Below are 26,904 nucleotides of genomic sequence, written 5' to 3'. Positions count from 1 at the left end.
GGAAACACCTTTCCCATCCGCGGGTTAGGTTGATCTGAGTGGTTTTTCTTCAGCCAATTAATTTTAAATGGAATTGTTCTGCAATGGCAACTGGCAGAGGTAGTGCATAGCTTATAGCATATCCTGTACCTCTATAGGGACACCTTTCTGTCTGTGGGTTAGGTTGTATACCTGTGGGGTTTTTTCTCTTCATTCTTATGTGTTTTTCCTCAACATTAACGACACCGCACCACTTCGTTTGGCTAAGTCACCCAATGTAAAGAGTGTGAAGTTGGATGTTCCTGTTCCTGGGGAAGTTGCTGCTACTACGCTTTTTTTCCTGCGCCTCTGGCAGTTCCTGATCATCACGCTGAAGACGGCTATTCCCGTTTGCAGGTTCGTTCCTCTCCTGAGTAGTCATCGATACACAGGATTTAGAGGTGGTTTGGCCTCGTCCATTCCATTTCCTATTCCATCGGAGTGTGGTTCGTTAGAGCATGAAGAAATTGGTTACTTTTTCTTGAAGCAGACTTATCCCGCCCAGAAGACCCGTCTCTCCTAAAAGACCCGTCTCACCCAGATAACTCATCTCGCCCAGAAGACTCGTCTCTCCCGGAAGACTCGTCTCGCCCACAAGACTTGTCTGTCCCAGAGGACCCATCTTGCCTGGCAGTCTCATCTCTCCCAGAATCTCGTCTTGTTTAGAAGACTTGTCTCGCCTAGTAGATTCGATTAAATCGGCAAGACTTGTCACGCCCAGTTGACTCGTCTTGCCAGATTGACTCGTCTCGCCAGGTTGACTCGTCTCATCTAGCGGACGCGCCTTGCCAAGTCCTGCTGCAACTACGCTGTCAGCTTTCGATTGTCCACCATCGACCATCGGCTCTTGATCGTCAACTGTTGCCTATCTGCTCTTGTTCGTCAACGGTTGCCTATCAGCTCATGATCGTCAACGGTTGCCTATCAGCTCATGATCGTCAACGGTTGCCCATCAGCTCATGATCGTCAACGGTTGCCCATCAGCTCATGATCGTCAACAGCTGCTTATCAGCTCGCCGCCCGCGATCACTCACCAGCCCTTGATGGCTTGTTAGCTCACCATTGTTCTCATGTCACCCTTCAGCCTATGATTGCCCTCATCTCCCTCTTTAGCCCGCGATTACCTGTCTGCTCATTATCTTCTGTCAGCTTGTGATCGCCTGTCCTCTAACTATTACCCGTCAGGTCTCTTTCAGATTCCTGGTGTTCCAGCAATCTTTTCCAGCTCCTGACGTTTTCCTTTACTTATGATTACCCGCTCCTCAGGACCTACAACGAGGCAAATCGGACTAGCTCGTGTCTAGTTTCTGCTCGATTCCAGTCTTCTTCTGCCTCTGCACGCAGTTCGTCACAACCTCTAGTACAGTGAACCCTCGTTTATCGCGGTAGATAGGTTCCAGACGCGGCCGCGATAGGTGAAAATCCGCGAAGTAGTGACATCATATTTACATATTTATTTAACATGTATATTCGGACTTTTAAAACCTTCCCTTGTACGTAGTACTGTTAACAAACCACCCTTTAATGTACAGAACACTTAATGCATGTACTACAGCACCCTAAACTATAACAGGCACAAAAATTAAAGGCGATTTTATATCATGCGTTTCCTAAACACCTAAAAAGCACGATAAAAAATGGCAACCAATGTTTTGTTTACGTTCATCTCTGATCATAATGAAGAAACAAACTCATTTAGTGTACACATATATGTATAGGTTAGTTTTTGCATTGATTATATTGATTATACAGTACTGTATGTTGATTTTTTTATTACCAATGTTTTAGTTTACGTATTTTTCTTAGGACTTCCAAATGAAATGTTTTTCTTTATGACGCCGCCTGAAACGACGGCGTCATAAAGTACTATACGCTCAGTAAACAACCACGCTCAGAACAAACAAGGCATTTAACGCGCATGATGATAGTGATAAAAAATGATACAGTACAGTATTTACAGCAAAAGCATTTACAAAATATGTTACCTTACAAATATAATTTACCGTATCTACAGGTATATAAAATCATACAGTACTGTACAGCACATACAGTATTGTACGTAGCAAAGCAGGAAAACAATTTACGAGAGAGAGAGAGAGAGAGATAGAGAGAGAGAGAGATTGTTTTACGTACGTACAGTAAATGTAAATTTTAAACATAAAAAATCAATTTACGAGAGAGAGAGAGAGAGAGAGAGAGAGAGAGAGAGAGAGAGAGAGAGAGAGAGAGAGAGAGAGAGAGAGAGAGAGAGATTGTTTTACGTACGTAAATGTAAATTTTAAACAAAAAAAATATGATAGGTTACAACATGTAGACTTTTAAAACCTTCCCTTTAACTTAATGCATACAGTACGTACAGTACAGTACTAAACTATAAAAGAGGCACAAATACAGTTTTAGAATGTAAGAATATTAAAGTAAAAAATAAAGATTGTTACTGTACTCACCACGAAAGAAGTTGAAGAAAAACTTGAATGATGATGGCGATGAATTTGCTGCACAGTAGAAATGATGATGATGAAGCTGATGATGTGTTCTACTGTGCAGCCAGGTAGTATTTTACGTCTCTTCAGACGGAGGTGTCTTTTCCTGGGACACCTCTTCAACTTCTTCCTGGGAAACTTCTTCAATTTCTTCCGAAGGCGTACTAGCAGGAGGAACTGGCTCTTTTTTGCGAGGCTGGAAGAACATTGTGATCGGAAGTTGTTGCTGCTGCTTCTTTTTTCGATCCAAGAGCATTTTGTAGGGAGTCATGTCTTCATCGATCTTGTTGCAGAATTGCATCGAGCGAACCATATCCTCGTCCCACTCTTGCAACATTTCTTTCAACTCCTTCGCATGGTTGCAGGCCTTGGCAAGCCGTTCTAATGTTAAGCCCGTTTCTTCGACATTTTCTTGGGTCTCTTCCTGGGTTTCACTCTCTTCTTCGCTTGCCGATTTCGTCAGGTCTTCGAGGTCTGCGTCAGTTAGGGGCTGGGAATGGCAGTCCAACAACTCGTCGACGTCTTCAGTCGTCATGTCGCCAAACCCGTCACCTCCAATTATGGCAGCCAACTGCACAGATTTGCGTATTGCAGAGTGTTGGATTTCCGACGGAGTAAATCCCTTGTCGTCGTAAACAACTTCTTCCAGCTCGCATTCACGGTTGCAGGTTTCATCTCTTGAAGTGCCTTCTGAATATTCTGCAGGCACGTGGCTATGGTGTACTGCCGCCAGTACCCCTTCAAGTTAAAATCTTCATCCTCATCATCTTGGGCAGCATCCGAACACGCAACGAGGTCCGCCAAGGTGTTCTTCGTGTAGAGGGCCTTGAACGCCCTGATAACCCCCTGGTCCATCGGTTGAATTAATGACGTGGTGTTGGGTAGCAGGAACTCAACCTGAATGCCCTCATGCGACAGTTCAGTTGCGTGTCCACCAGCGTTATCCATAAGGAGAAGGATCTTGAATGGCAAGCCCTTCTCTACGAGATATTTGCTGACTTGCGGGATAAAACACTGATGGAACCAGTTGGAGGTCAGCATCTTCGTAATCCATGCTTTTTGATTATGCATCCAGTACACGGGAAGGAGATTCTTATTTTTATTTTTCAAAGCGCGAGGATTTTTCGACTTATAAATAAGCTCCGGCTTTAGCAAAAATCCAGCAGCATTGCCACACATCACAAGGGTAACGCGATCCTTGAATGCGTTAAAGCCAGAGGCTTTGGCTTCCTCTTTGAACAGGAAAGTTCGCGACGGCATTCTCTTCCAAAACAAGCCGGTCTCATCCATATTAAAGACTTGTTCCGGCTTGTATCCACCTTCGGCGATAATATTCTTGAACGTCTGGTTCACATAAGTTTCAGCAGCGGCAGTGTCAGCGGAAGCAGCCTCCCCATGCAGGGAAACTCTTTTCAGGGCGAAGCGTTTCTGAAACTTCGCGAACCATCCTTTGCTGGCGGAAAAACGTTTCTGAGGCTGGGAATCAGTGGATGTCCCTGGTCGAGGATCATCTGCATCATCATCATCTTCAGCATGGTTGCCGTCGTCGTCTTTAGGTTCCTTTGCAACAAAATTCTCATATAAGCTCAAAGCCTTTGTTTGGATGGTGTTCGTATCCAACGCTATGTTCTTCTTCCGGCAGTCGGCAATTCACACAGCTAAAGCACCTTCCATGCGTACGATCGTTTTATTACGCGTTGTAACGACTCGCTTCGCTGATCTGCTAAAGGTGATTGCAGCCGTCTTTCTAATGTTCGCCTCGTCCTTCTTGATATAGCGAACAGTAGATTCGTTGATGCCAAAATGGCGCCCAGCGGCCGCGTAACTTCTACCATCTTTTAACATATCGAGAAGCGTCACCTTCTCAGCTATCGTCATCATCCTTCGGTGGCGTTTAGGCTCACTACCAGCCTTAAGAGAAGCAGAACGCTTGGGAGCCATTACAGTAGGATTTGACAAAAAGTTCAACTTAAAAAAGTCGCACACAGCACAGATTCACAAACTTAAGAACGTCTACTCAGCGATACGCGGTAAGAGAAAGTGGACGATCCGGCCCCGCGAGAACCTAGATGCTGCGGGTAGGAGATGATGGCAAAACACCAATCACAGGCTAGATAACAAAACTTGAGTTCTGATTCGTCATCTATCAGCGCGTGAACCAATCACAACCCGTCTTACAGTATATGATGCGTAGGTTACCAACTCATAGAAGATGCCCCGTGCATACCGAACGTACGTAGATTAATAATACCGTAATAATAATAAATAATGATAATAATACAGTACAGTACTGTAATAATAATAATAATAATGATAATAATAATAACAATCATAATTTTATTAACAACAACAATAATAATAATAACAATAATAATAATAGCTTTACGTATGCTACAGTGTTTTATTCTTTTGTAGGATGTGTGTGTGTGTCTCTCTCTCTCTCTCTCTCTCTCTCTCTCTCTCTCGTACGCTTATTCGAAATGTGATTTTTGCAACAAAGAATATTATTGGATGCAGTACTGTACTACGTACGTATACATACAAAAGATTCATGGAAAAGAAGCACATCCATTACATTTGTAGTACTGTACGTACAGTAGTAGTCAACAGCAGCCTTACACCATTCTAATATTGTATGACTGCATCTGATTTGCGTTTCATGTTCGATTTAATTTTACTACGTACTGTATACAGTACTGAATTATCGTATGATAATACAGTACAGTACAGTAATACAGTAATAATAATAATAATAATGATAATAATAATAACAATAATAATTTTATTAACAACAACAATAATAATAATAATAATAACAAGACAGTACTGTAATAATAATACAGCTTTACGTACGCTATTTTACGCTTTTGTTGTACTGTAGGATGTGTGTGTATGTCTCTCTCTCTCTCTATCTCTCTCTCTCGTACGCTTATTCGAAATGTGATTTTTGCAATAAAGAATATTATTGGATGCAGTACTACGTACGTATACATACAAAAGATTCATGGAAAAGAAGCACATCCATTACATTTGTAGTACTGTACGTACAGTAGTAGTCAATAGCAGCCTTACACCATTCTAATATGGTATGACTGCATCTGATTTGCGTTTCATGTTCGATTTAATTTTACTACGTACTGTATACAGTACTGTATTATCGTATGATCACATCCTCTTTTCGTGTTTTATTTCTTTCTGTGCTGAATTATATATCATATGTAATGCAATGAACAATCAGTAAGAGCAGATATTACTAATTACAGTATTAATGGAATTACAGGTAACAAAATATCGTATTTGGTTGTCTTCAGATTTCGCGGTATTTTCGAATTTTCCGGAAAATCCGCGATATGTATATATATATATGGGTTATGGAAAAAACCCGCGAAGTGGTGAATCCGCGATTGTCGAACCGCGAAGTAGCGAGGGTTCACTGTAGTGACCACTATTCAGTATCAGAGCACTACTCAGCTCACTACTTTTCCTTGCGAGGTAAAGTTGCCCTCCGCCTTTGACGAACAACTCTTCCGGCTTGCGGGTAGATTCACCAACAGCCACTGAAAAATTTCAGAAGCCTCTACCCTTGGTCTATTTTTTCCAAATTTGTTCGACAGAGATTTTCTCTGGTGGGGATCGTAGAACCCTACCAGCTGCGATCCTCACTTAAGGCTAGCACACTGCTTTTCCGAGTGAAAGACTCCTTCTCTTTTTGTCGTACACAGAGCTTTCAAGCGCTATAGCTTCTATGATTGTTTTTGAGTCTCCTTGCGAGTCTTGTCATCTAGACGACACAGAAGGTCATCCTTTGGTGTTTTCGAGTTGCACTACTTTGGTAGTACTTCCCACGACATGCAGTTGAGGGAGTTGTGCACACACTTCCTTCTTGGAGCCTAACCCAGCACTCTCCATCAACGGAGGGATAAAGCATAAGTGTTAACCATGGCGCTCAATAACTCTCTTGCCACTTGGAACTTGTTTTTTCACAGTGGCTTCGGTTTCCCAATACATTAATTTTCTTCTTTGAGCTTCAATTCTCGACACGCTTCGTGTCGGCAGTTGTTTGAAAGGTACGCACATGCAGTTGTCAGTCTTCTTTATCAGCTCGTCAGCGTTCAAGAATGTTTTCTCCGCACCACAGCCACTACTATTCCTGCTCCTACTACTGGGCTGATGTGCCGTGTGCCTTAGGGACGAGGTCGCCTCTTCTGCTCCCTATATCTTCCCATTGGCCACTTTTTTGGTACAGTATATGGTTACCTTACAAGTCGACATCTTCATTGAATGATATCATCGTTAGTTGCGCATGCTCTCTCACCTATACGCCGCCACCAGGCAGGTAGAAGAAAGTTTTACACAACGGTTGCCGCAACAGAAATCTTCCGACCATTTGCTTCTGCCGCCTTTGTCTAGTGATTCAGAACGAATCTTGAGGAACATAATTCTTTGGGATTATTTGCATCTACTTCTCTCTACACGTTTGAAAACTTTTCAGATCTCTTTCATGGTTTTAGGTTCTGATTCCTTGGATCTTCTCCTTGGTCCTTCACATATGCATCGGTAGACATAACCCTGCAGGGTTATTTCTTTTTCATCCCCTTTGTTCAAGTGGATTTAATTCAGCTTATGCTTATGTTTACGGCTATAGCAACTCCGATTCGAGGAATCCTCTCCTCTTGCTCTCTGTCTCAGTCGGCCCTTGCTCTCTTTGGGACTTATACAAGCAACCTCAACCCTCCATCCACAGAATTCTCCTCCATAGAGGCTTATACGACCAACTATTTGCTTGACCTCGGTTTTGTTGGTCACCTCTTTGACAATGGCACTCTCTCAGCCTGAGTTCTCCCAATCAGTGGTAGGAATTCAAAGTCTGAAGCATAGGTCAATGTCTTCTCTAGGAATAACACCTGTCTCATTTTCGAGTTAGGTTTACCCTGTAGTGAGTAAACCCCTCTTACAAGTTTGGAGTACAGTATTGTACTCATCTCTTTGAATAGGTGCAGAGAATCTGCAGCTCAGCTACAAAGAGCAGGCACATTTTCTCATCCCACCTACCTGTTGAGGTGCGATAGCAGTTCTTTCTATAATCTACATGAATTCGAACATCCGTTCGAATCCCCTGACTCGAGCATTACATCATTTTTGCTGGTCTAAATGTTTCATCAAAGTATCTCCGAGCTTCTACAGTTGGCTCTTTCCTATAGAAGTCTCCAGTATTTGTCCTCTCCTGAAATAAGTAGGTTCATCAAACTCTGATTGGCAAGGAGATGGCATATATGGTCAAACAAGCCATTAGTCCACAGGACTTCCTATGCACGCTCGACTGCTTGGACTCATACTCCTGGATACTAGGACATCCGTCATCAAAGAAGTAGATACGATCATACAAGCATACTAGGTCAAGGTGCGGGGCTTCGGTTTCGACGGCACCTCAGGTTTTCACAAGAGTTTTTACCCTAGTGTCAACCTGGCCTTACAGGATCGGCATTGTTCTCCGAAGATTTCAGGACAACTGGTTGATCCTAACAGGCTCAGTGACTCACTTTGTCGTCACCTAGAGTTTACCGCGATCTGAGGATTGAAGTAAAACTCGAAAAATATCTCTGCTTCCTTATCAGAGACAGACATTCTTAGGCATGATCATCGTCATCAGCCTGCAGAAATTTCCTCAGGACGACGGGGTTCAAGGGGGAAGAAGGTGGAAAGTCTCTTCCTTCTATGAGACGTACTCTCAACCAGCAGGGGTTACTTCTTATAGGTCACCGTTTCACTCTGGCTCGTCGGGCCCGAATCGAAATCCTTCGAATTCAACTTCTTCAGTGGCAGCCAGATCCCAGATGGTTCAGCACAAAGGATCTCCTTTTTCTCTGGTCTCTATGGGACTTGGGCAGATGACAGACCTCAGAAGATGGGTGACAGACGAGAATCTTTGCCAAGGGGTCGACCTCCTCGTCTCACCTCAGAAGATGGGTGACAGACGAGAATCTTTGCCAAGGGGTCGACCTCCTCGTCCCTTCCCTAGATTTGAGGCTCCTTTCAGATGCATCATTAGAAAAGAAGAAAAGGGGGGATCACTTGCTGTATCACACGGCCTCCGGGCTCTGGTCAGAGTCCGAATGATACCGTCTTTTAAATCTCCTAGAGATGAGGGCAGCCTTCTTAGCCCTACAGCAGTTACATCAGTTCCTGGTGGGTCACTCGGTGGTATTGGCGAGCGACAACACCACGGTAGTGGCTTTCGTAGAACAAACAGGGCGGTACCTTTTTCGCAGCACCTTTGTCTTCTAGCATGGGTATTCTGAGATAGGTGGAGGCCAACTTGGTTTCCATATCAGCTCGATTCATTCCAGTCAGTAGGAATATGCTCACAATCATCTGAGCACAGTTACTTAAATAGTGGCCTCTGCACCGTCTTTGAATCATCCAGTAGCTAACTATGTCCTGACTTTGAGGGGTTCCCCGACAGTGGATCTCTTTGCAACATCCCTGAACAATGGGCTCCCGCTCTTTTGTTCATCAGTTGTGGATTCTGAGGCTCTACGACGGGATGCATCCAGCAGTGGTGGAACAACATCAGCATTTTAGCCATTCCCCCGTGCTGCTGGATGAGAAGTGTGCGAAACAAGGTAAGATCATCTGCATCCTAGCGATGACGCTCTTAGCTCCGTTTGGCATCTGCAGGATGGTTCCCGTACCTTCTGCAGGTGTTGACGGAAGTCCCGAGAAACTCCCTCTATAACACAATCTACTCAGACAGCCACATGTGAACATCTTCCATAGAGCCGTAAGTCCCCTATATCTTCACACCTGGACACTTTCCAACATCCCCTTACACGGAGAAGCTTTCACAGCCAAAAGGATGTTTTGGATACCTCTGGAAGTTTCCAGTTGCCAGCTAAGAGGCTAGCAGACTACCTTCATTGGTTGGTGTTGTGGATGGGTTATCTTCCCCCCTAGTTGCCACTTCTAGCATTGCTGAGTTTTTTTGGATACCTTCAGGGGGGGGGGGAACTCTTCTCGTTCTTGACGGTGAAAGGCTACCGCTCGGCCTTGAGCCTTACCTTCAGGCCAAGGGTAGTTAACTTTTCCTCTATGTCAATATTGTCTTCTCTTCATACAGTTTCTAGCCTGCCTGCCCTCAGTTGGAAGTTAGACCTCTTCCATGGAGCATGGTTCGCATCCTTCGGTCCCTGAAGGGTGCCCCCTACAACCCGGGATGCCAAGCAGCAGATTTTCACCTGACCTAAAGGCAGGTTTCCCGCTCGTGTTGGCTTTGGCCAAGAGAGTCGGAGAATTCCATGGTCCGCCTATGACGTCTCATTCACGGCGATGGGGAAGGTAATACTCGACTTCTTTCCTGGCAGCATCGGATCCCAGATTCAAACCATTCAGGTTAGGAGTCCTTCTAAAAATAATCAATGATCCAGATCAACAGCTACTATGCCAGGGAGAAACTTGAGATGCTCTCTCAAGAGAACTACTGTACAGGAGTTCGTCCCGAAATGTCAGCACTCTTCGTCAGCTCGGGGAAAGTCAAGAGAAGGATTTCCAAGAACATGTTCTCGGCTTGGATTCGCAGGGTCATAGACCGGGCATTGAATCCTGATCCTTTTCCTGAACAGAGGAGACCTAGAGCTTATAACGTTAGGGGCATGAGTACATCTCTAGTGTTTAAAAAGAACTACTCTGAGACGCAGGCCTTGCAAGCAAGCGTGTGGAAGCGTCAAATGACCTTTACCGCTCACATTCTGCAAGATGTGACCCAAGGGAACATGAAAATGTTCTCCATTGGCCCTGTGGTGGCTACACAATATATGGTTTAAACAGCTCATGCTCCTTGATGGACAAGTAGTAGATGGTGAAGAGTTGAGTTTAACCAGGGTTAAGTCTGGGATGAATGATAAAGAATGACTAGCTCTTTCTTTCTTTCATGTTCCCTTCTTTGGGGGAACAGTACCTACAGCTGGCCTCGGCTGTCTACAGGTAAAACCATTTCCCTTGTGTAACCTGGTATAGATATGTACCTGTATCGTCTCCATATTCCCTTGTGAGGTGGAATTGGGTAAAGTCTATGGTTCATTCAAAGATTCCTACGTTTCTGAGAACTCTTAGTTTTACTAGTCCCACGGCTAGTACTGTACTGTATTGTATCACGCAATCGCACAGATTGCTCAGGCTGTTAACTGTGCTTTGCACAGAATTTAGCGATGCGTCAGGATTTCTTCATGTTATGTACATGAAAATCCTGTCAAATACCAGCCAGTTGGTTCGGACTTCTACCCTTCTAACGGTTGAGTCATCCCTATAAATAGCGAAAGGGTTTGTATTTAGTTTTTGAACAAATGACAGATTTGGAAGTAATTTGTATTTTTTGTAACGATACAAACATTGAGCTATTTATGCAAATTGGCCTGCCATCACCTGTCCCCCAATAAGTCCTGCCTGTAATAAAAAATGACGAGTCAACACAGATGTGTGTGAGGGGGGTAGCCGGCTACCCCATTACCCTCTGCTAACTAGCAGTGGTGTAATTACACCTCGCTAAAAGCCTTACGGCTAGTCTTCTAGCTTCTCCAAAAGTATAATCCCTATAAATAACTCAAGGTTTTTATCATTAAGAAAAATATAAATTACTTCCAAATTTGTTATACAGTATACAGTATTTGTGGAATCTGAAGTATTTCTTCTTTGTACCAATTGAGATATTTTACTGAACTGATTTATTTTTGCAGGAACAATGCCCCAGGATGATCCAGTGTACTTGAATGTTGTGAAGCAGGACATTGTTAAATATGACATGGCTATCAAAAGTCTCGTACAGGTAAGAATCTTTAACATACAGGTAGTCCGTTAACAAAGATAAAATTAACTAAATTCTATTTGTTCCGGTAGAATTACAAACCTTTGTCTTTTACATAGGAGAGATAACAATTTGTGAACAGGTGGTCGGTATTTACCTGACTGTGAGTGGGGAAGCCCTGCCCATCTGCTTGCTCACTGAGTAGTTACTTTGATAGCAGCTGTCAGTAGGAACAGACGTTCTTGCACTGTCTAGATATTTTGTCCGAATTTTGCTTTCCAGCTTATTTTCTCCTGTACTTTTGGACACTTGTTCCCTAGATAACCTTATACTTGGTCCTATAGTCGCCACTTAACAAGTCATGTTATGAGCCTAGCTCTCTCATGGGACAAGTAGCATCTTGTCTAGAATAGCGATTGTGACTCAAGTCTAGGCGAGGTAGAATGTCTGGCTGTTCTCCTCTTCCTTTTTACCCTTTGGGTTGAAACAGTCACTTTCCAATATTAAACTTACCCGATAATCATGTAGCTGTCAACTCCGTTGCCCGACAGAATTCTACGGGAGGGATACGCCAGCTATCACTATACTAGAAGGGGGTGTACTCACCAGCGCCACCTGTGGCCAGGTACTGCAGTACTTCTTGTTGACACCACTTCAATTTTTCCTCTGTCGTGCTTCCGGCAAGACGTTCTGGGATACGCTTATAATTTTGGAGTATTGTTCACGGCTTTTGGTGAAGTATTTCTCTAAGATTTCGGCTTTCGCTATACTGGAAACTTCTCTATTAGCTTAGATAGCTTTTATTTAGTTTTGTTTAATGGTTAACGATCTTTTTGCTTGATTTGGAATCCCCCTTGACTAACTCTTTGATTCAAGATGTGTGACCTTTCACAAGCCCCACCCCATAGACGATGTAGGTCTCGTAATAGGCGTATTCCGAAGGCCTCGGTTGATCCTCACACCGCTTGTTCTGACTGTAGGGAAAGACCCTGTCAGTTGGAAGATCGATGTGAGGAATGCGCCGGTCTTTCGGAACTTGAATTTGTTCGATTCCTGAAATATTCAACCAAGTTAGAGAGAGAGAGAGTTAGGAGGAGTTCTTCTCGCTCTTCACTTTTTTCCTCACCTCATGATCCTCAACCTTTTCCTCCCCCTGTAGTGGCTACCCCCGAACCTACTATTTGTGCTCAACCTGATATGTCCGATGTTTTGCGTGCCATTCAGGCTTTAGGTGACAAAGTGGAATCGGTGGTTAGTGACCATAAGTCTCTTATGGCAGAAGTCAAAGAACTTAAGGTCAAAAGTGCAGTGGGAGGTGATAGTGCCAGTGCTGTGCCAAGTGCTAGTGTCAGTGCGGTGCCAAGTGCTAGTGTCAGTGTCAGTGTGGTGCGTGAGGGTACTTCTGTGCGTGCCAGTCGTCCTCCCAGTCCGGGACCTCTTGCAAGCTCCCAAGCCCAGGGGAGAAGGAATGTCGAAGGGCAAAAGGGTTCAGCAGGCCTTGATCGGCGCACAGAAGTATCCTCGGTGGTTGCGGGCGTGTCTTACAGAGACCGTCACTCCCACCCGCAGACGATTGAGCCCGTCTTTTACTCGTCTGCTGAAGAAATGTCAGGGAGAAAACGCTGGACTCAGGTCTCAAGACCTCTCAAACGCAAAGTCCAGACCTCAAGAGCTCTACAACCTGGTTGCAGTCATTGGATTAGCTCTGACTCTCCGCAGTCATCAGGTGACTGCACACCTCCTAAGAGGGGTAAGGTGATGCCGCAACAGACCTCATCTTCTGTTAAGGCTTTGCCTCAGCAGACCTTAGCGTCTGTCGACCCCAAGATGACTTTGCTGCAGTCCATGCAGTCACAGCTTGCGGTCTTAATGCGTGAGTGTCAGGCTGAGAAGGTTACACCTCCTCCTGCGATCGCTCCGCCTAACCGCAGTCCAGTCTGCCAGGCGTACGAAGTTGAGGTTCCTCAGGATACCTTACCGCGTACTGAGTTGCCAGTTACCAGCGGTGTGCAGCAACCTCCGCCTTCCTTAAGGCAACCTCAGCAATGGGAGCAGGAGTCTTATGCCTTACTTCCTCCGCTTCCGCTTGCGGTTCCACCAGCTAGGCAACAATCTCTTGAGGTACGACAACCTCTTCCATCCATGAGGCAGCCACCTCAGCACTCGCTGCAGCGACCTCAACCCTCCTCAAGGCGAGAGCCTCAACTCCTTAGGCTAGCACCTCAGGAACCTCAACTCGCGAGACAAGAACTGCGTTCTGCGCAGCCGCTACCTCAACTCTCGCAGCTCACACCTCAGGAACCTCAACTCGTTCCTCAGGAACCTGCTACTGCGCATCCGCAACCCTTACAGCAAGCGCAACTCTTGAGACAAGAAACTCATGCCAGGAGTCAGCCACCTCAACCCATGCGCCTACCTTCCTCTACTCTTCTTGACCAGTCTTTGCAGCCTGAACCTCAGGTTTTAACTCAGCAACAGAGACTTGAGGATGAAACCACAAGCGTTTATGCACCCGCTTGTTCAGATTCTGCTGTTCAGCATACCACTGTTACATTACCTCTCACTTCGCTACACTCTGGTGATGAGGTTTCTGAGGAGGAAGCTGCGCACCTGGATCCCTCATCAGACGTGGAAGAACCCAAGTCTTCTCCTCTACCCATTGACTTTCGTAAGGTCCTGGCTCTTTTCAGAGAGGTATACCTGGACCATTTTGTCTCTGCTACCCCCCGCTCTCCTCCATCTGAGTTTTCGCTGGGCATGCAGCCTGTTAAGTCAACTTATACTAAGCTCGTCTTTGCTAGGTCCTCTAAGAGAGCTTTAAGAATATTAGGGGAGTGGTTGCAGTCTAAACAGCAACTAGGGAAGACTTCCTTTATGTTCCCACCTACTAAGCTCACTTCTAAGGCGGGCGTATGGTATGCCACAGGAGAGGAACCAGGCTTGGGAGTCCCTGCCTCTGCCCAGGCTGACTTCTCAAGTTTGGTCGACTCTCCTCGTAGAACAGCAATGAGGCGCTCTAAGGTTTGCTGGACCTTCTCCGATTTAGACCACTTCCTAAAGGGTGTATTTCGTGCCTTTGAGATGTTCAATTTTCTAGACTGGTGCCTGGGGGCCCTTAGCAAGAAGACCTCCCCTGCGGACAAGGACTCGGCAATGCTTTTAATGTCCTGCATGGATAAAGCAATTCGGGATGGATCTGGCGAGCTTGCTTCAATGTTTGTGTCAGGAGTTCTTAAGAAAAGGGAGCAACTTTGCACCTTTCTTTCTTCCAGCATCACACCTTGTCAAAGGTCTCAACTCCTTTTCGCTCCGCTTTCTAAGTTCTTGTTTCCCGAAGAGCTTATCAAGGACTTGTCTGCGGCCCTGATTCAGAAGGACACTCATGATCTTGTGGCCTCTTCAGCTCGTAAGACTAAGGTTGCTCCCTCAGTTCCCAGGACTTACCGCACCCCAGTGGCTGATACTCCTGCTACAAGGTTTATTCCGCCCTTTCGTGGCAGAGCCCCCAGCCGAGGAAGCTCCCGTCCAGACTCTTCCAGGAGCAAGTCTAGGAAAGGTCCCAAGACTTCAAAAGGCAAACACTGACTCTCCTCCTCTCCAGACAGCAGTAGGAGCCAGACTCAAGATCTTCTGGCAAGCTTGGGAAAGGAGAGGTGCAGACGCCCAGTCTGTCAGGTGGCTAAGGGAGGGTTACAGGATACCATTCTGCCGCAAACCCCCTCTGACCACTTCTCCCATCAACCTCTCTCCCAACTACAAGGAAAAGGACAAGAGGCTAGCGTTGCACCAGGAGGTGTCGCTCCTGTTACAGAAGAAGGCAGTGGTTATAGTCCGGGACCATCAATCCCCGGGCTTCTACAACCGTCTCTTTCTGGTGGCCAAGAAGACAGGAGGTTGGAGACCGGTGCTGGACGTCAGCGCGCTCAATGCTTATGTCACCAAGCAGACGTTCACTATGGAGACGACGAAGTCGGTCCTAGCAGCGGTCAGGCAGGAGGACTGGATGGTCTCGTTGGATCTGAAAGACGCTTACTTTCACGTTCCTATTCATCCAGACTCCCAACCTTTCCTGAGATTCGTTTTTGGAAAGGTTGTGTACCAATTCCAAGCCCTGTGTTTTGGCCTAAGCACAGCTCCTATGGTGTTTACGCATCTGATGAGGAATGTTGCAAAATTCCTCCACTTATCGGACATCAGAGCCTCCCTTTATTTAGACGACTGGCTGTTGAGAGCCTCCACGAGTCGTCGCTGTCTGGAGAGTCTCAACTGGACTTTGGACTTGATCAAGGAACTGGGTCTGTTAGTCAACTTAGAAAAGTCCCAGCTCACTCCCTCCCAATCCATAGTTTACCTAGGAATGGAGATTCGGAGTCAGGATTTTCGGGCTTTTCCATCGGCCCCAAGGATAAGCCAAGCCCTAGATTGCATCCTGAGCATGCTGAAGAGGAACAGTTGCTCGGTGAGACAGTGGATGAGTCTCACAGGGACCCTGTCTTCGTTAGCCCTGTTCGTCGAGTTAGGGAGACTCCACCTCCGCCCTCTCCAATTCCATCTAGCAGCTCATTGGGACAAGGATTTGACGCTCGAAGCAGTCTCTATCCCGGTCACCAAAGAGATGAAGACCACTCTCTTGTGGTGGAAGACCAACCTCCTTCTCAAGGAGGGCCTATCGTTAGCGATTCATACCCCCAATCTTCATCTCTTCTCGGATGCATCAGACTCGGGCTGGGGCGCGACCTTGAACGGACAGGAATGCTCGGGAACGTGGAACAAGGAACAGGAGACGCTCCACATCAACTGCAAGGAGCTACTGGCAGTTCATATGGCCCTATTGAACTTCAAGTCCCTCCTGCTAGGCAAGGTGGTGGAGGTGAACTCCGACAACACCACAGCCTTGGCTTACATCTCCAAGCAGGGAGGGACCCATTCGAGGAACCTGTACGAGATAGCAAGGGACCTCCTCATTTGGTCAAGAAGTCTAAAACCTCACTCTAGTAACGAGGTTCATTCAGGGCAACATGAACGTCTCAGCAGATCGCCTAAGCAGAAAAGATCAAGTCATCCCCACGGAATGGACCCTTCACAAGAGCGTGTGCAACAGACTTTGGACCTTGTGGGGTCAACCTACGATAGATCTGTTTGCCACCTCCATGACCAAAAGGCTTCCTTTGTACTGTTCCCCAGTTCCAGACCCAGCAGCAGTTCATGTGGATGCTTTTCTGCTGAATTGGTCCCATCTCGACCTTTACGCATTCCCACCGTTCAAGATCATCAACAGAGTCATTCAGAAGTTCATCTCGCACGAAGGGACACGGCTGACGCTGGTTGCTCCCCTTTGGCCTGCAAGAGAATGGTTCACAGAGGTACTACAATGGCTGGTCGACGTCCCCAGGACTCTCCCTCTAAGAGTGGACCTTCTACGTCAACCTCACGTAGACAAGGTGCACCCAAACCTCCACGCTCTTCGGCTGACTGCCTTCAGACTGTCGAAAGATTCGCTAGAGCTAGAGGCTTTTCGAAGGAGGCAGCCAGTGCGATTGCCAGAGCAAGGAGGGTATCCACTCGTAGAGTCTACCAATCCAAGTGGGAAGTCTTCCGAAGCTGGTGTAGAGCCAATGCAGTTTCCTCTACCAATACCTCTGTAACCCAAATAGCTGACTTCCTATTACATCTAAGGAATGAGAGATCCCTTTCGGCTCCTACGATTAAAGGGTACAGAAGTATGTTGGCTTCAGTTCTCCGCCACAGAGGTTTGGACCTTTCTTCCAACAAGGACCTTCAAGACATCCTTAAGTCTTTTGAGACTTCTAAAGAACGTAGTTTACCCACTCCAGGCTGGAATCTAGACGTAGTCTTAAGGTTCCTTATGTCGCCTAGGTTCGAACCTCTCCAGTCAGCTTCCTTCAAGGACCTTACCCTCAAGACTCTTTTCCTCGTCTGCCTTGCAACAGCTAAAAGAGTCAGTGAGGTTCATGCCTTCAGCAAGAACATTGGGTTCACATCCGAATCTGCAACATGTTCTTTACAGCTCGGATTTCTAGCTAAGAATGAACTTCCTTCACGTCCTTGGCCTAGATCGTTTGAAATTCCTAGCCTTTCCAACATGGTAGGTAACGAGCTAGAAAGAGTTCTTTGCCCTGTCAGAGCTCTGAAATATTATCTTAATAGGTCAAAACCTATACGAGGACAGTCAGAAGCCTTATGGTGTGCAATCAAGAAACCTTCGATGCCCATGTCCAAAAACGGAGTTTCGTATTATATAAGGCTTCTGATTAGAGAAGCCCATTCTCACATGAAGGATGAAGACCTTGCTTTGCTGAAGGTAAGGACCCACGAAGTGAGAGCCGTAGCCACTTCGATGGCCTTTAATAAGAACCGTTCTCTGCAGAGCATTATGGATGCAACTTATTGGAGGAGCAAGTCAGTGTTTGCATCATTTTATCTTAAAGATGTCCAGTCTCTTTACGAGAACTGCTACACCCTGGGACCATTCGTAGCAGCGAGTGCAGTAGTAGGTGAGGGCTCAGCCACTACATTCCCTTAATCCCATAACCTTTTTTAACCTTTCTCTTGAATGCTTTTATTGTTGTTTTTTGGGTTGTTACGGTAGGCTAAGAAGCCTTCCGCATCCTTTTGATTTGGCGGGTGGTCAATTCATTCTTGAGAAGCGCCTGGGTTAGAGGTTGTGTAGAGGTCCTTTAGTATGGGTTGCAGCCCTGAATACTTTAGCACCTTAGAGTTGATTCAGCCTCCTAAGAGGAACGCTGCGCTCAGTAAGGAAGACGAACTTAATAAAGGCAGAATAACGGTTCAAGTCGACTTCCTTACCAGGTACTTATTATTTCATTGTTATTCTGAAATAACTGATTATATGAAATACGGGATACTTAGCTATCCTTTAGTCATGTACACTGGTTTTCACCCACCCCCCTGGGTGTGAATCAGCTACATGATTATCGGGTAAGTTTAATATTGGAAAATGTTATTTTCATTAGTAAAATAAATTTTTGAATATACTTACCCGATAATCATGATTTAATTGACCCACCCTTCCTCCCCATAGAGAACCAGTGGACCGAGGAAAAATTGAAGTGGTGTCAACAAGAAGTACTGCAGTACCTGGCCACAGGTGGCGCTGGTGAGTACACCCCCTTCTAGTATAGTGATAGCTGGCGTATCCCTCCCGTAGAATTCTGTCGGGCAACGGAGTTGACAGCTACATGATTATCGGGTAAGTATATTCAAAAATTTATTTTACTAATGAAAATAACATTTTGTTACATGCTGGATTGGTCTCTAGATACAGGTAAACCTCATGACTGTGTAACTTTTCTTTATAGACAAGTTTTGTACTGAAGTATTTCTTCCATCCTTCTAGTTGAGGGAGAGGATGGATTAAGTGTATGCACCTTATTTTTCATAATGACCATGCATTGACACAATATCTGTATAGATGTAGGTATTTATATGATCGTCTACCAGTCTCCTGGAGGAGACATAGCCTAATACCAGCAACATCATCTTGTTCAGGCTGTTAGGAGGTTAACAGATGTATAATTTTTGTTTTTTTCCAAGACCAAAGTGCATTGACATTTTCTGGGTATGTAAACCAGCCAGGTTGGTTATGGGACACCTTTCTCTTAACAATGAGTTTCCCGTTAATGGTTGAAGGTATTTTTATGTGTAGGAACAAATCACGTTGGATTGATGGTGTCCCTTTGGTGAAGAAGAGGAGGTCACTGAAACACACGAACACTGATCAGGTGGAGTCTTTTCAGACACTGGGTTCCCCAGCATGGTTTCCTGTGAAGAACAGAGTTGTTACTGCTGTACCAAAACCCTCTCCTTGGGGAGGAGTTGAGTTACTCACACTCATTCCCAATATCTACCACTAGCATTTGTTCTTCATCTTTCCAGGGACATTCCCAAGACACTTCTCCATGACCATGAACTACCTAGAAGAGTTCTCCTGATTTTGTTCATGAGCAACGAGTACCTTCCCCACACACACACGTGTGAAGAAGGTTACCCATGGTCCTCATTCTCCTGCCTTGCCATGAGATGATCCTCTACTTGCAGGAGCTGCGTGATCTCATACATGGGAACGATCTCTTTGTACATGAGAACAATCTCCATTCAATAACACTTTACAAGCACAATCTCCTGCAAGAGCATGATCACCCAAACAACCACGATCTCTGACACATCAGGCACATTCACGATAACCTCCGTGCATACGATCAGGATCACCTACATGTGTACAATCACCCCAATGCACATCTCCATGCACATGATCCCCGCTACGCATACGATTATCGCCTACACGCCCACGATCGCCTATACGCGCACAATCGCCTACATGAGCATGATCGCTTACGCATGCATAATTACCTACTCGCGCAAGATTACCATTATGCGTAGGATCACCTCAATGCCTATGATCACCTCAATACCTATGATCCTCCGGTTATGTCCCATTGCAGGTGTTGCTAAAAATATTAGGACCTTTAGAATAGAAACTGATCCATACAGTGTACAATATCAAGACCCGGTCTAGGGAAAAAGATCTTGCTGTGTTGCTAGAAGAGCTGAAATAAGTAAATTGGAATATGATAAAATTTAGTAAAATTAGAAGAACGGAAATCTTGTATAGAGTTGAAAGAGGGCCATATATTTTGCTTCAGAGGACATGAAAGGAACAAAGAAAATGGTGGGTTTTTGTAATAATAAAAATCTTGCAGGCAACATTGAAGAATTTTATAGTATTAGCGGTAGAATGCAAGAAGAAGTATAAACTGAAGATCATTCAAATGTATGCACCAACAGCACCCGATACAGATGAAGAAATAGAAACATTTTTTGAAGATCTGGAAATATCTATGAAAAAACATGAGATCTAATTTACATTTAATGTTAAACTGGTTAAAGTCGAGCTATCACAGTACTGTATGGTGAGAAGCAAATTTTGTATAGATCTAAGGAAAGAAAGAGAAAAATTAATTTAAGAAAAAATAAACACTCCTGTAATAAGAGTAAAATCTTATGATTTTAGTTTAGCAATATAAAATAATTACTCCCAGCTACGTGATAAAATAGAAGCTAATAAAGAACAAGTGAACAGTGCTGTAATTTAACAAAATTTTTATTGGAATCACCACAAGAGATAAGTGGAAAAGTTCTCAAACAATATCAAGGAAAACTTCAAGAAGACACCAAAAACTTGATATAAAGAAAAGATTGGAAATGAGGGTGAAATCCAAGAGAGATTAAATAGAATTAGCAAAACTATCCAAAACAATAAACAAACAAAAACCCAAGACATCCGTAAACATAATCAGACTAATATTAAGGAAATGCTAAAGAAAGGAAGAAGTATCAAATTGCTGAGAAGACGACTTAGAACATGGCACCAATAGATGTTTGCTTTATAGGATGAAAATGGAAATATCAACAAAATGAGATGGAGTGATAAAATTGCCGAGGATTTCTAGACAATTCTCTATAATAGTGATATAAGAAATAACTTTGCCAATAGAAATAATGAAACACCCGAGCTGGTACCAAATCTAACAGTAGGAGAAGTAAAGAAAGCACTAAAAGGCATGAAAAGAGGCAAAGTAACAAGAGAAGATGGCCTAACAATTTATTGAATAATAGATGGAGGCTATTTCGTACTAGTAAAACTCGCTGAATTTTTAAATATTAAACTTAGCCGGTGGATATATATGAAGCTAACGTCTCCGACGGTCGGCAGATTCAAAACTTGCGGGCGATCACTATGCTGGTTGGCAGGGTGTACACTAGCGCCAACTGTCGGCAGGATACCAAATATATTCCGATACCATCCAGCTCTTCTCTGCCGATTGGAATGTCAACATTGGTTCCTTGCTCGCGCTTAACCTAAAAGTTTTCTGCAATTGGTGAAGTACTTGTAATGGTTTTTTTGGCTATCATTGTGCTGGAATTTCTTCGAATTATCTTGAATCCCTTTTTTGATTTTCTGTTGATGAACTTTGCTTGTTTTTGGATCTCGTTTTTGAATTTTCCATAATGGCTGACCCTTCTTCTACTGACCCCTCCCCGGTTTATCGAAAATGTTCAAAAGACTAACAAGCGCCTTCCAAAGGCTTCCATCGATCCCCACTCTATTTGTGTCAATTGTAGAGGCAAAACTTGCCAATTAGGGGATCGATGTGAGGAGTGTGTGGTTTTGTCGGAGTTTGAGTTTTTGGAATATGAGAAATTTACTCGAAAACTCGAGAGATAGGCGTAGACGTAGTTCTTCTCGTTCCCTAGAATTGTCCTCTTCCCATGCCCCTGAACCTTTTCCTCCCCTTATAGTGGTAGTTTCAGAACTCCCTACTTGCACTAATGAACCTTCTCTTAAGGATATGTTGAAAGCAATTCATGCCTTGGGTGAAAAGGTCGAATCGCTGGCCTCAGACAGAAATCAGCTTATGTCTGATGTCAAAATTTTAAAAAGTGAAAGTTATAAAGTGAAAAGTGGTAGGAATTTGTTCAGTGTTAGTGCGGAGGGTTCGTCAGTTCGTGCCTGTCGCTCACCCAGTCCGAGACCGCTTTCAAGCTCCCCAGCCCCTGGGAGAAGGAATGTCACAAGACCAAAGGTAGCAATAGGTGTTAAACAACGAACAGACGTTCCCTCAGAGGTTACAGACGTTGCTCCTCAAGCACGTCCTTACCATAAGAGAGGCGAGACTAAGTTCTCCTCTTCTTCTGAGGACTCTTTTGCTTAGAAAAAATCCTGGCGTCAGGTTTCGAGACCGTTGAAAAGAAAGTTAGTTACTTCAGAACAGAGTATCCATCCTGGCTGTAGTCATTGGAGCAGCCCGGAACGTATTCTTTCTTCAGATGAAGGCTCTCCGATTAAGTGACCATATTTAACGTCTTCTTTTGTGGCCCCGGAGGCACCTTCTAAGAGTCACGATCCCGTTGTGCTTTCTGGCCGTTCCAGATGTAACCTTAATACTGCGTCTTTCGTTGTTAGTGATGACGTTTTTGAACAGACGTTACCGAAATCTAGGTCTGTTCCGTTTGAGGTAAATCCTAAGCTTAGTGTTTTGCAGGACATGCAGTCTAAATTGTCCTCCCTTATGCAGGCTTACGGTCCTGCTCCTGTTCGTCAGGAACCTTTACTTGCAGTGCGCCACGGTCCTACTAAACGAGTGTCAGGTCTTCAACCTTCTAAACGTGAAGTGATGCGTCAATCCGATGTTAACCTCAATGTAAGCTTTACGGCTAAACGAGATTATGAGTGTAAATCTAGACATGAAGTTGAACGTCAGGTTGTTCAATCTAACCGCGATCTCGTACTGCAGTCACAGGAGTCTCGCTATGACGTTGAACTTCAGCCACCGCAGTCTCTACGTGATGTCGAACGGCAGTCTCCGCAGTCACGACGTGACGTTGAGCGACAGTCACAGCAGTCCCTACGTGACGTTGAACGGCGGTCACCGCAGTCACGACGTGTAGTCGATCGACGATCACAGCAGTAAGGATTTAATTTTGTCGGACAAAGTTTTCTCTGAAGAGGAAATTGATGATCCTCTCGCTACTAATGCTCCTTTAGGTATCCTTTCAGAGGAAGAAGGACCTAAGATTGGCCAACAATCTCTTGATTTTAGAAAAATCATGGTTATTTTTAAAGAAGTTTTTCCAACTCAGTTTTTTTCTGCTGCCCCTCGTTCGCCCCCTTCTGAGTGTACATTAGGTTTGACTGCTGCAACACCTTCGTTTACGAAATTACTTATCTCTCGCTCATCCAAGAGAGCTATGTGCTTACTGGGAGACTGGTTTGCAACCAAAAGAAGCTTAGGAAAGTCTGCTTTTGCCTTTCCTCCTTCTAAGTTAGCGTCACTGTTCATTGTGTTTTTTTATTTAAAAAATGCACTTAGTGATATAAAATTAATTGTAAATAAATAAGCTTGACATTAAAAGGATAAAATATGTTACGTTCTTTTATTTATTTACTGAAATGAAAGAGAAATATATCACTAATATGTTTGACATGCTTAGTAGCTTTGTGCATTCGTACATGCACTATGTATATATATATATATATATATATATATATATATATATATATATATATATATATATATATATATACAGAGAGAGAGAGAGAGAGAGAGAGAGAGAGATGTAGATATATATATATATATATATATATATATATATATATATATATATATATATATATATATATATATATATATATATATATATATATATATATATATATATATATATGTGTGTGTGTGTGTATGTATGTATGTATGTATGTATGTATGTATGTATGTATGTATGTATGTATGTATGTATAACAGCTATGGATGCTTAATTGCATAGAAAAATAAAAGTATAGCCAAGCACATTTTCTAAGGAAAACAGTAAGCCGTTTGATGCCATGGACTTCGATACCTTTTGCAATTCGTGTTTCTGTTTGTGGGCTTCTAGAATCAGGACTTATATGTACAAAAAAATGTGAACTGAACATACTCTTTATATTATGTGAAGTGAGAAACTGAGAATTGTGTACTGATGCACAGTTGGCTATATAAAAATAATGTGTTTGCTATGGAACACAAATTTGTAAGGTTATGTTACTAGCTTAAGAAAGACTTATTCATCAAAATTTTTTATTGTATCATTTCCTTTTACTTTCAGGAGATACGAGAACATGATGGTTCCCAGATTGAGTTGGATGAACTTGGTTCTTTAGTACGAGCACGGATTACTCAGTTAAGAGAACAGATTGAAGAATTGAGGCGTCTTGCTGTTGTTAGTATAACATTTAGTACGTTATTCCAGTTATGTTATATTTAAGCTTGCAAATAGAATATTCTTGGTAGGGAATTATTTTTTAATTTGGTTTCTCATTTTTATCTTGGTACATTCAGGGCTTCATAGAAGCAATGCTGTATGTATTTTAAAAGGTTATTTTAGTGCAGATTGATATTGTTATGTGCCAATGTTCATTCTCCTAATCCTGTTTGAATGTTGGTAAAATGAGCATACTGTACTTGTAAACAGACTTAAACTCTGTGTTATTTCCATTTATCAAGACATTTATCCTCTTAACAATCAGTAACCATATAAGAAACAGTAGTTTATTTGTGATGTTATTTTAGGTCTTTTAAATCTTATTCAAGGTGGTTTTAATTAAAAATATAAATTTGTTGAAACAAGGGAGTGCAATTTCGTTAGCTCTGAAGGAGACCACTGAGGAGAAAACCTAACCCGTGAATGGGAAAGGCGTCCCCTGAGAGATGCTGAAACATGTTCAGACTTTGCACTCCCTCCGCCGACTGCCTGAGTCATTTAAGAAAAGGTCCCGCCTCCACCACCCCCTAAGTCCTTGACCAGAATAGAGTGGAGCTTGCATTACAGCATCATGTAACGCTGCTAAGCTGTGGAGTTGCCAACTAACCTATTATAGTTACAATTGGACTTAATTTTTCTTTTTTATTGTCTGGTCATAGAAAATGGACATTAGGAGTAACACATTTAAATGACTCAGATTATAGCTAGGAAAAAGAAAATATTTTTTAAAACTTGTAGTATTCTATATCATATTAATTTTGTGTATAAGTATTGGTTATGTGGTATCTTATGAATTATACCACTGGGTCTTTATTGGTTACTTGACTTTGTTACTTGTTGGGAGGAAAGACATTCAATGGCTGTTAAATTCAGGTGCTACTATACGAATACAGTATAGCAAAGAAATTAAACACTGCAAAATATTAAGCCAAGTATAGTTTTTTTTTCCATACTATGTTGGCAAAAGAAAGGCTAGACAATTTATTAAAAGCTCAATCTCTGCTCTAAACTGACACTAGCTGTACTGAATGAACTAATTATCTGTTTATAGGGAAATGCTATGTGGCATTCATTCACATACAGTGATGGGAAAATTATAGAAAGAGAAATTAAATGTAGTTTCTACATGAGCCTAAACATGAAAAAATTGAGAAAATCTTATATCAGAGTTGTGAAAATTATTCAATTATGGAAATACTGTAAGTAAAACATTCTTTTTCAATATTAAACTTACCCGATGATCATATAGCTGTCAGCTCTGCTGCCCGACAGAAAAAACCTACGGGCGGAATACGCCAGCGATCGCTACACAGGTGGGGGTGTACATCAACAGCGCCATCTGTCAAGTAGGTACTCAAGTACTCGATGTCAACAAGAACCAATTTTCTCTCTGTCGTGCCAATGGCAAGACCTACTAAATACGCCGTCCCTAACTGGATTTGTTTTCACAACGATTTGGTGAAGTACGTACACTATTCCAGTTTTGAGCTTTCGCTATGCAGGGGTTTTATCTTCATTTCAAAACTTGAACTCGTTTTGGATAGATTTAATTATGGTGACGAAGAGAGTATGGACTCTCTTTCACTTTTAAATGGCCGACCCTTCCCTTAGACGGAAGTGTGTTTAGGTTTTTGGTAATTTTGCTTAACAAGTTATAGATCTATTTATTTTATATCTCTCCGCCTTTATAGGCCTCTTCGATTAACTTTCCATTTATTATAAACTTATAAAAATTAATTTTTATGTTTGTTTATATGCGACCTTTCCTAATAGTAGGCGGTCCTTACTTGGAACCGAAGTTAATAAACATTGAGCCCGTTATATCGTATTTAACCTTTTAAGAATTTAATACTTTTTTAATTTTAATGTTTTATGAAAGAATTTCTTTGATAGTCTCGTACTGTTTTCAAAGATGACCTAACGTTTAGTTTTTTAGTCTCCGCAGTTGTTGACGTTCAGAACGTTCAACATGCGCTCTATCGTTACGATAGAGAGAGAATGTATCACGGTTTCACGTTGCAACGGTTGTTCGCCCAGCATGGCTGCCTGCTCCCACACTCTTGTTGTGAGAGCTCCTCCACCCATGCGCAGTCGACCCTGCCAGACGCATGCTGACTCCCACAGACACACGGAGCACTCCGTTGCCGTGCGTGAGCTACCACAAGCTGCCGTGTTTTGACACGGTGTGTCAGCCTCCGCTACCCACTGTGGTTACCGCCACTCGCCCGCAGCAGACTAGTCAGTCAGGAGTTGAGGCTTCCCCACACAGCTTTGGTTGTTGCCAGCTCACAGACTGTCAAGCACTTACATGACGTTGCCTTCTGGTCTGCTACTAATGCACCAGTGCTGTATGTCCTCACGCACCTGTTGTGGTTGACAGTTCAGTTTTTGACAGTTCACAGACTGTCAAGCAGTTACATAACGTTGCCTTCTGGTCTGCTGCTTATGCACCAGTGAGACCCTCACTGAGATAACCTAGCTTTTCTCGGACATGGTTCCTGTAGAGGAGAAAGTGCTGTTCTCCCTCCTTCTGATATTCCTTTGAGGACTCTGTCATTTGGAGAGGAGCCTTAAGCTGCTTAGCCTCCTATGGACTTTAACTAAAGCATAACAAGGCTTCCAGGGATGGTAAATGGTTCCGCTTCGGTCGCTAACCCCGTCTGTTGCCACACCTGCTCCCATAGACCCTAATGGGCTTTGTTGCAAGACATGCAGTCCAAGCTTGTGTCCTTTATAGAGGATTTTTTACGGAGAAGAACCTCCTAG

General features: G+C 43.5%; 1 protein-coding gene across 3 annotated transcripts in view; it reads left to right on the top strand.

The window, feature by feature from the left end:
• The window catches only part of LOC137645929 (vesicle transport protein SEC20-like), an 89,315-nt gene that overhangs the window by 17,402 nt on the left and 45,009 nt on the right, over positions 1–26,904 (top strand). For all 3 annotated transcript variants that reach the window (XM_068378987.1, XM_068378985.1, XM_068378986.1), the window contains exons 2-3: positions 11,231–11,319; positions 23,983–24,096. In XM_068378987.1, the coding sequence (XP_068235088.1) occupies positions 11,236–11,319; positions 23,983–24,096 (198 nt within the window). In that variant the 5' untranslated portion in view covers positions 11,231–11,235. The remainder of the gene's footprint in view (positions 1–11,230; positions 11,320–23,982; positions 24,097–26,904) is intronic.

This window comes from Palaemon carinicauda, chromosome 8 (genome assembly GCF_036898095.1).
Source record: "Palaemon carinicauda isolate YSFRI2023 chromosome 8, ASM3689809v2, whole genome shotgun sequence".
NCBI lineage: Eukaryota > Metazoa > Arthropoda > Malacostraca > Decapoda > Palaemonidae > Palaemon > Palaemon carinicauda.
Note: the sequence above shows the minus strand (reverse complement) of the source record. Positions and strands in the feature narration are given on the sequence as shown.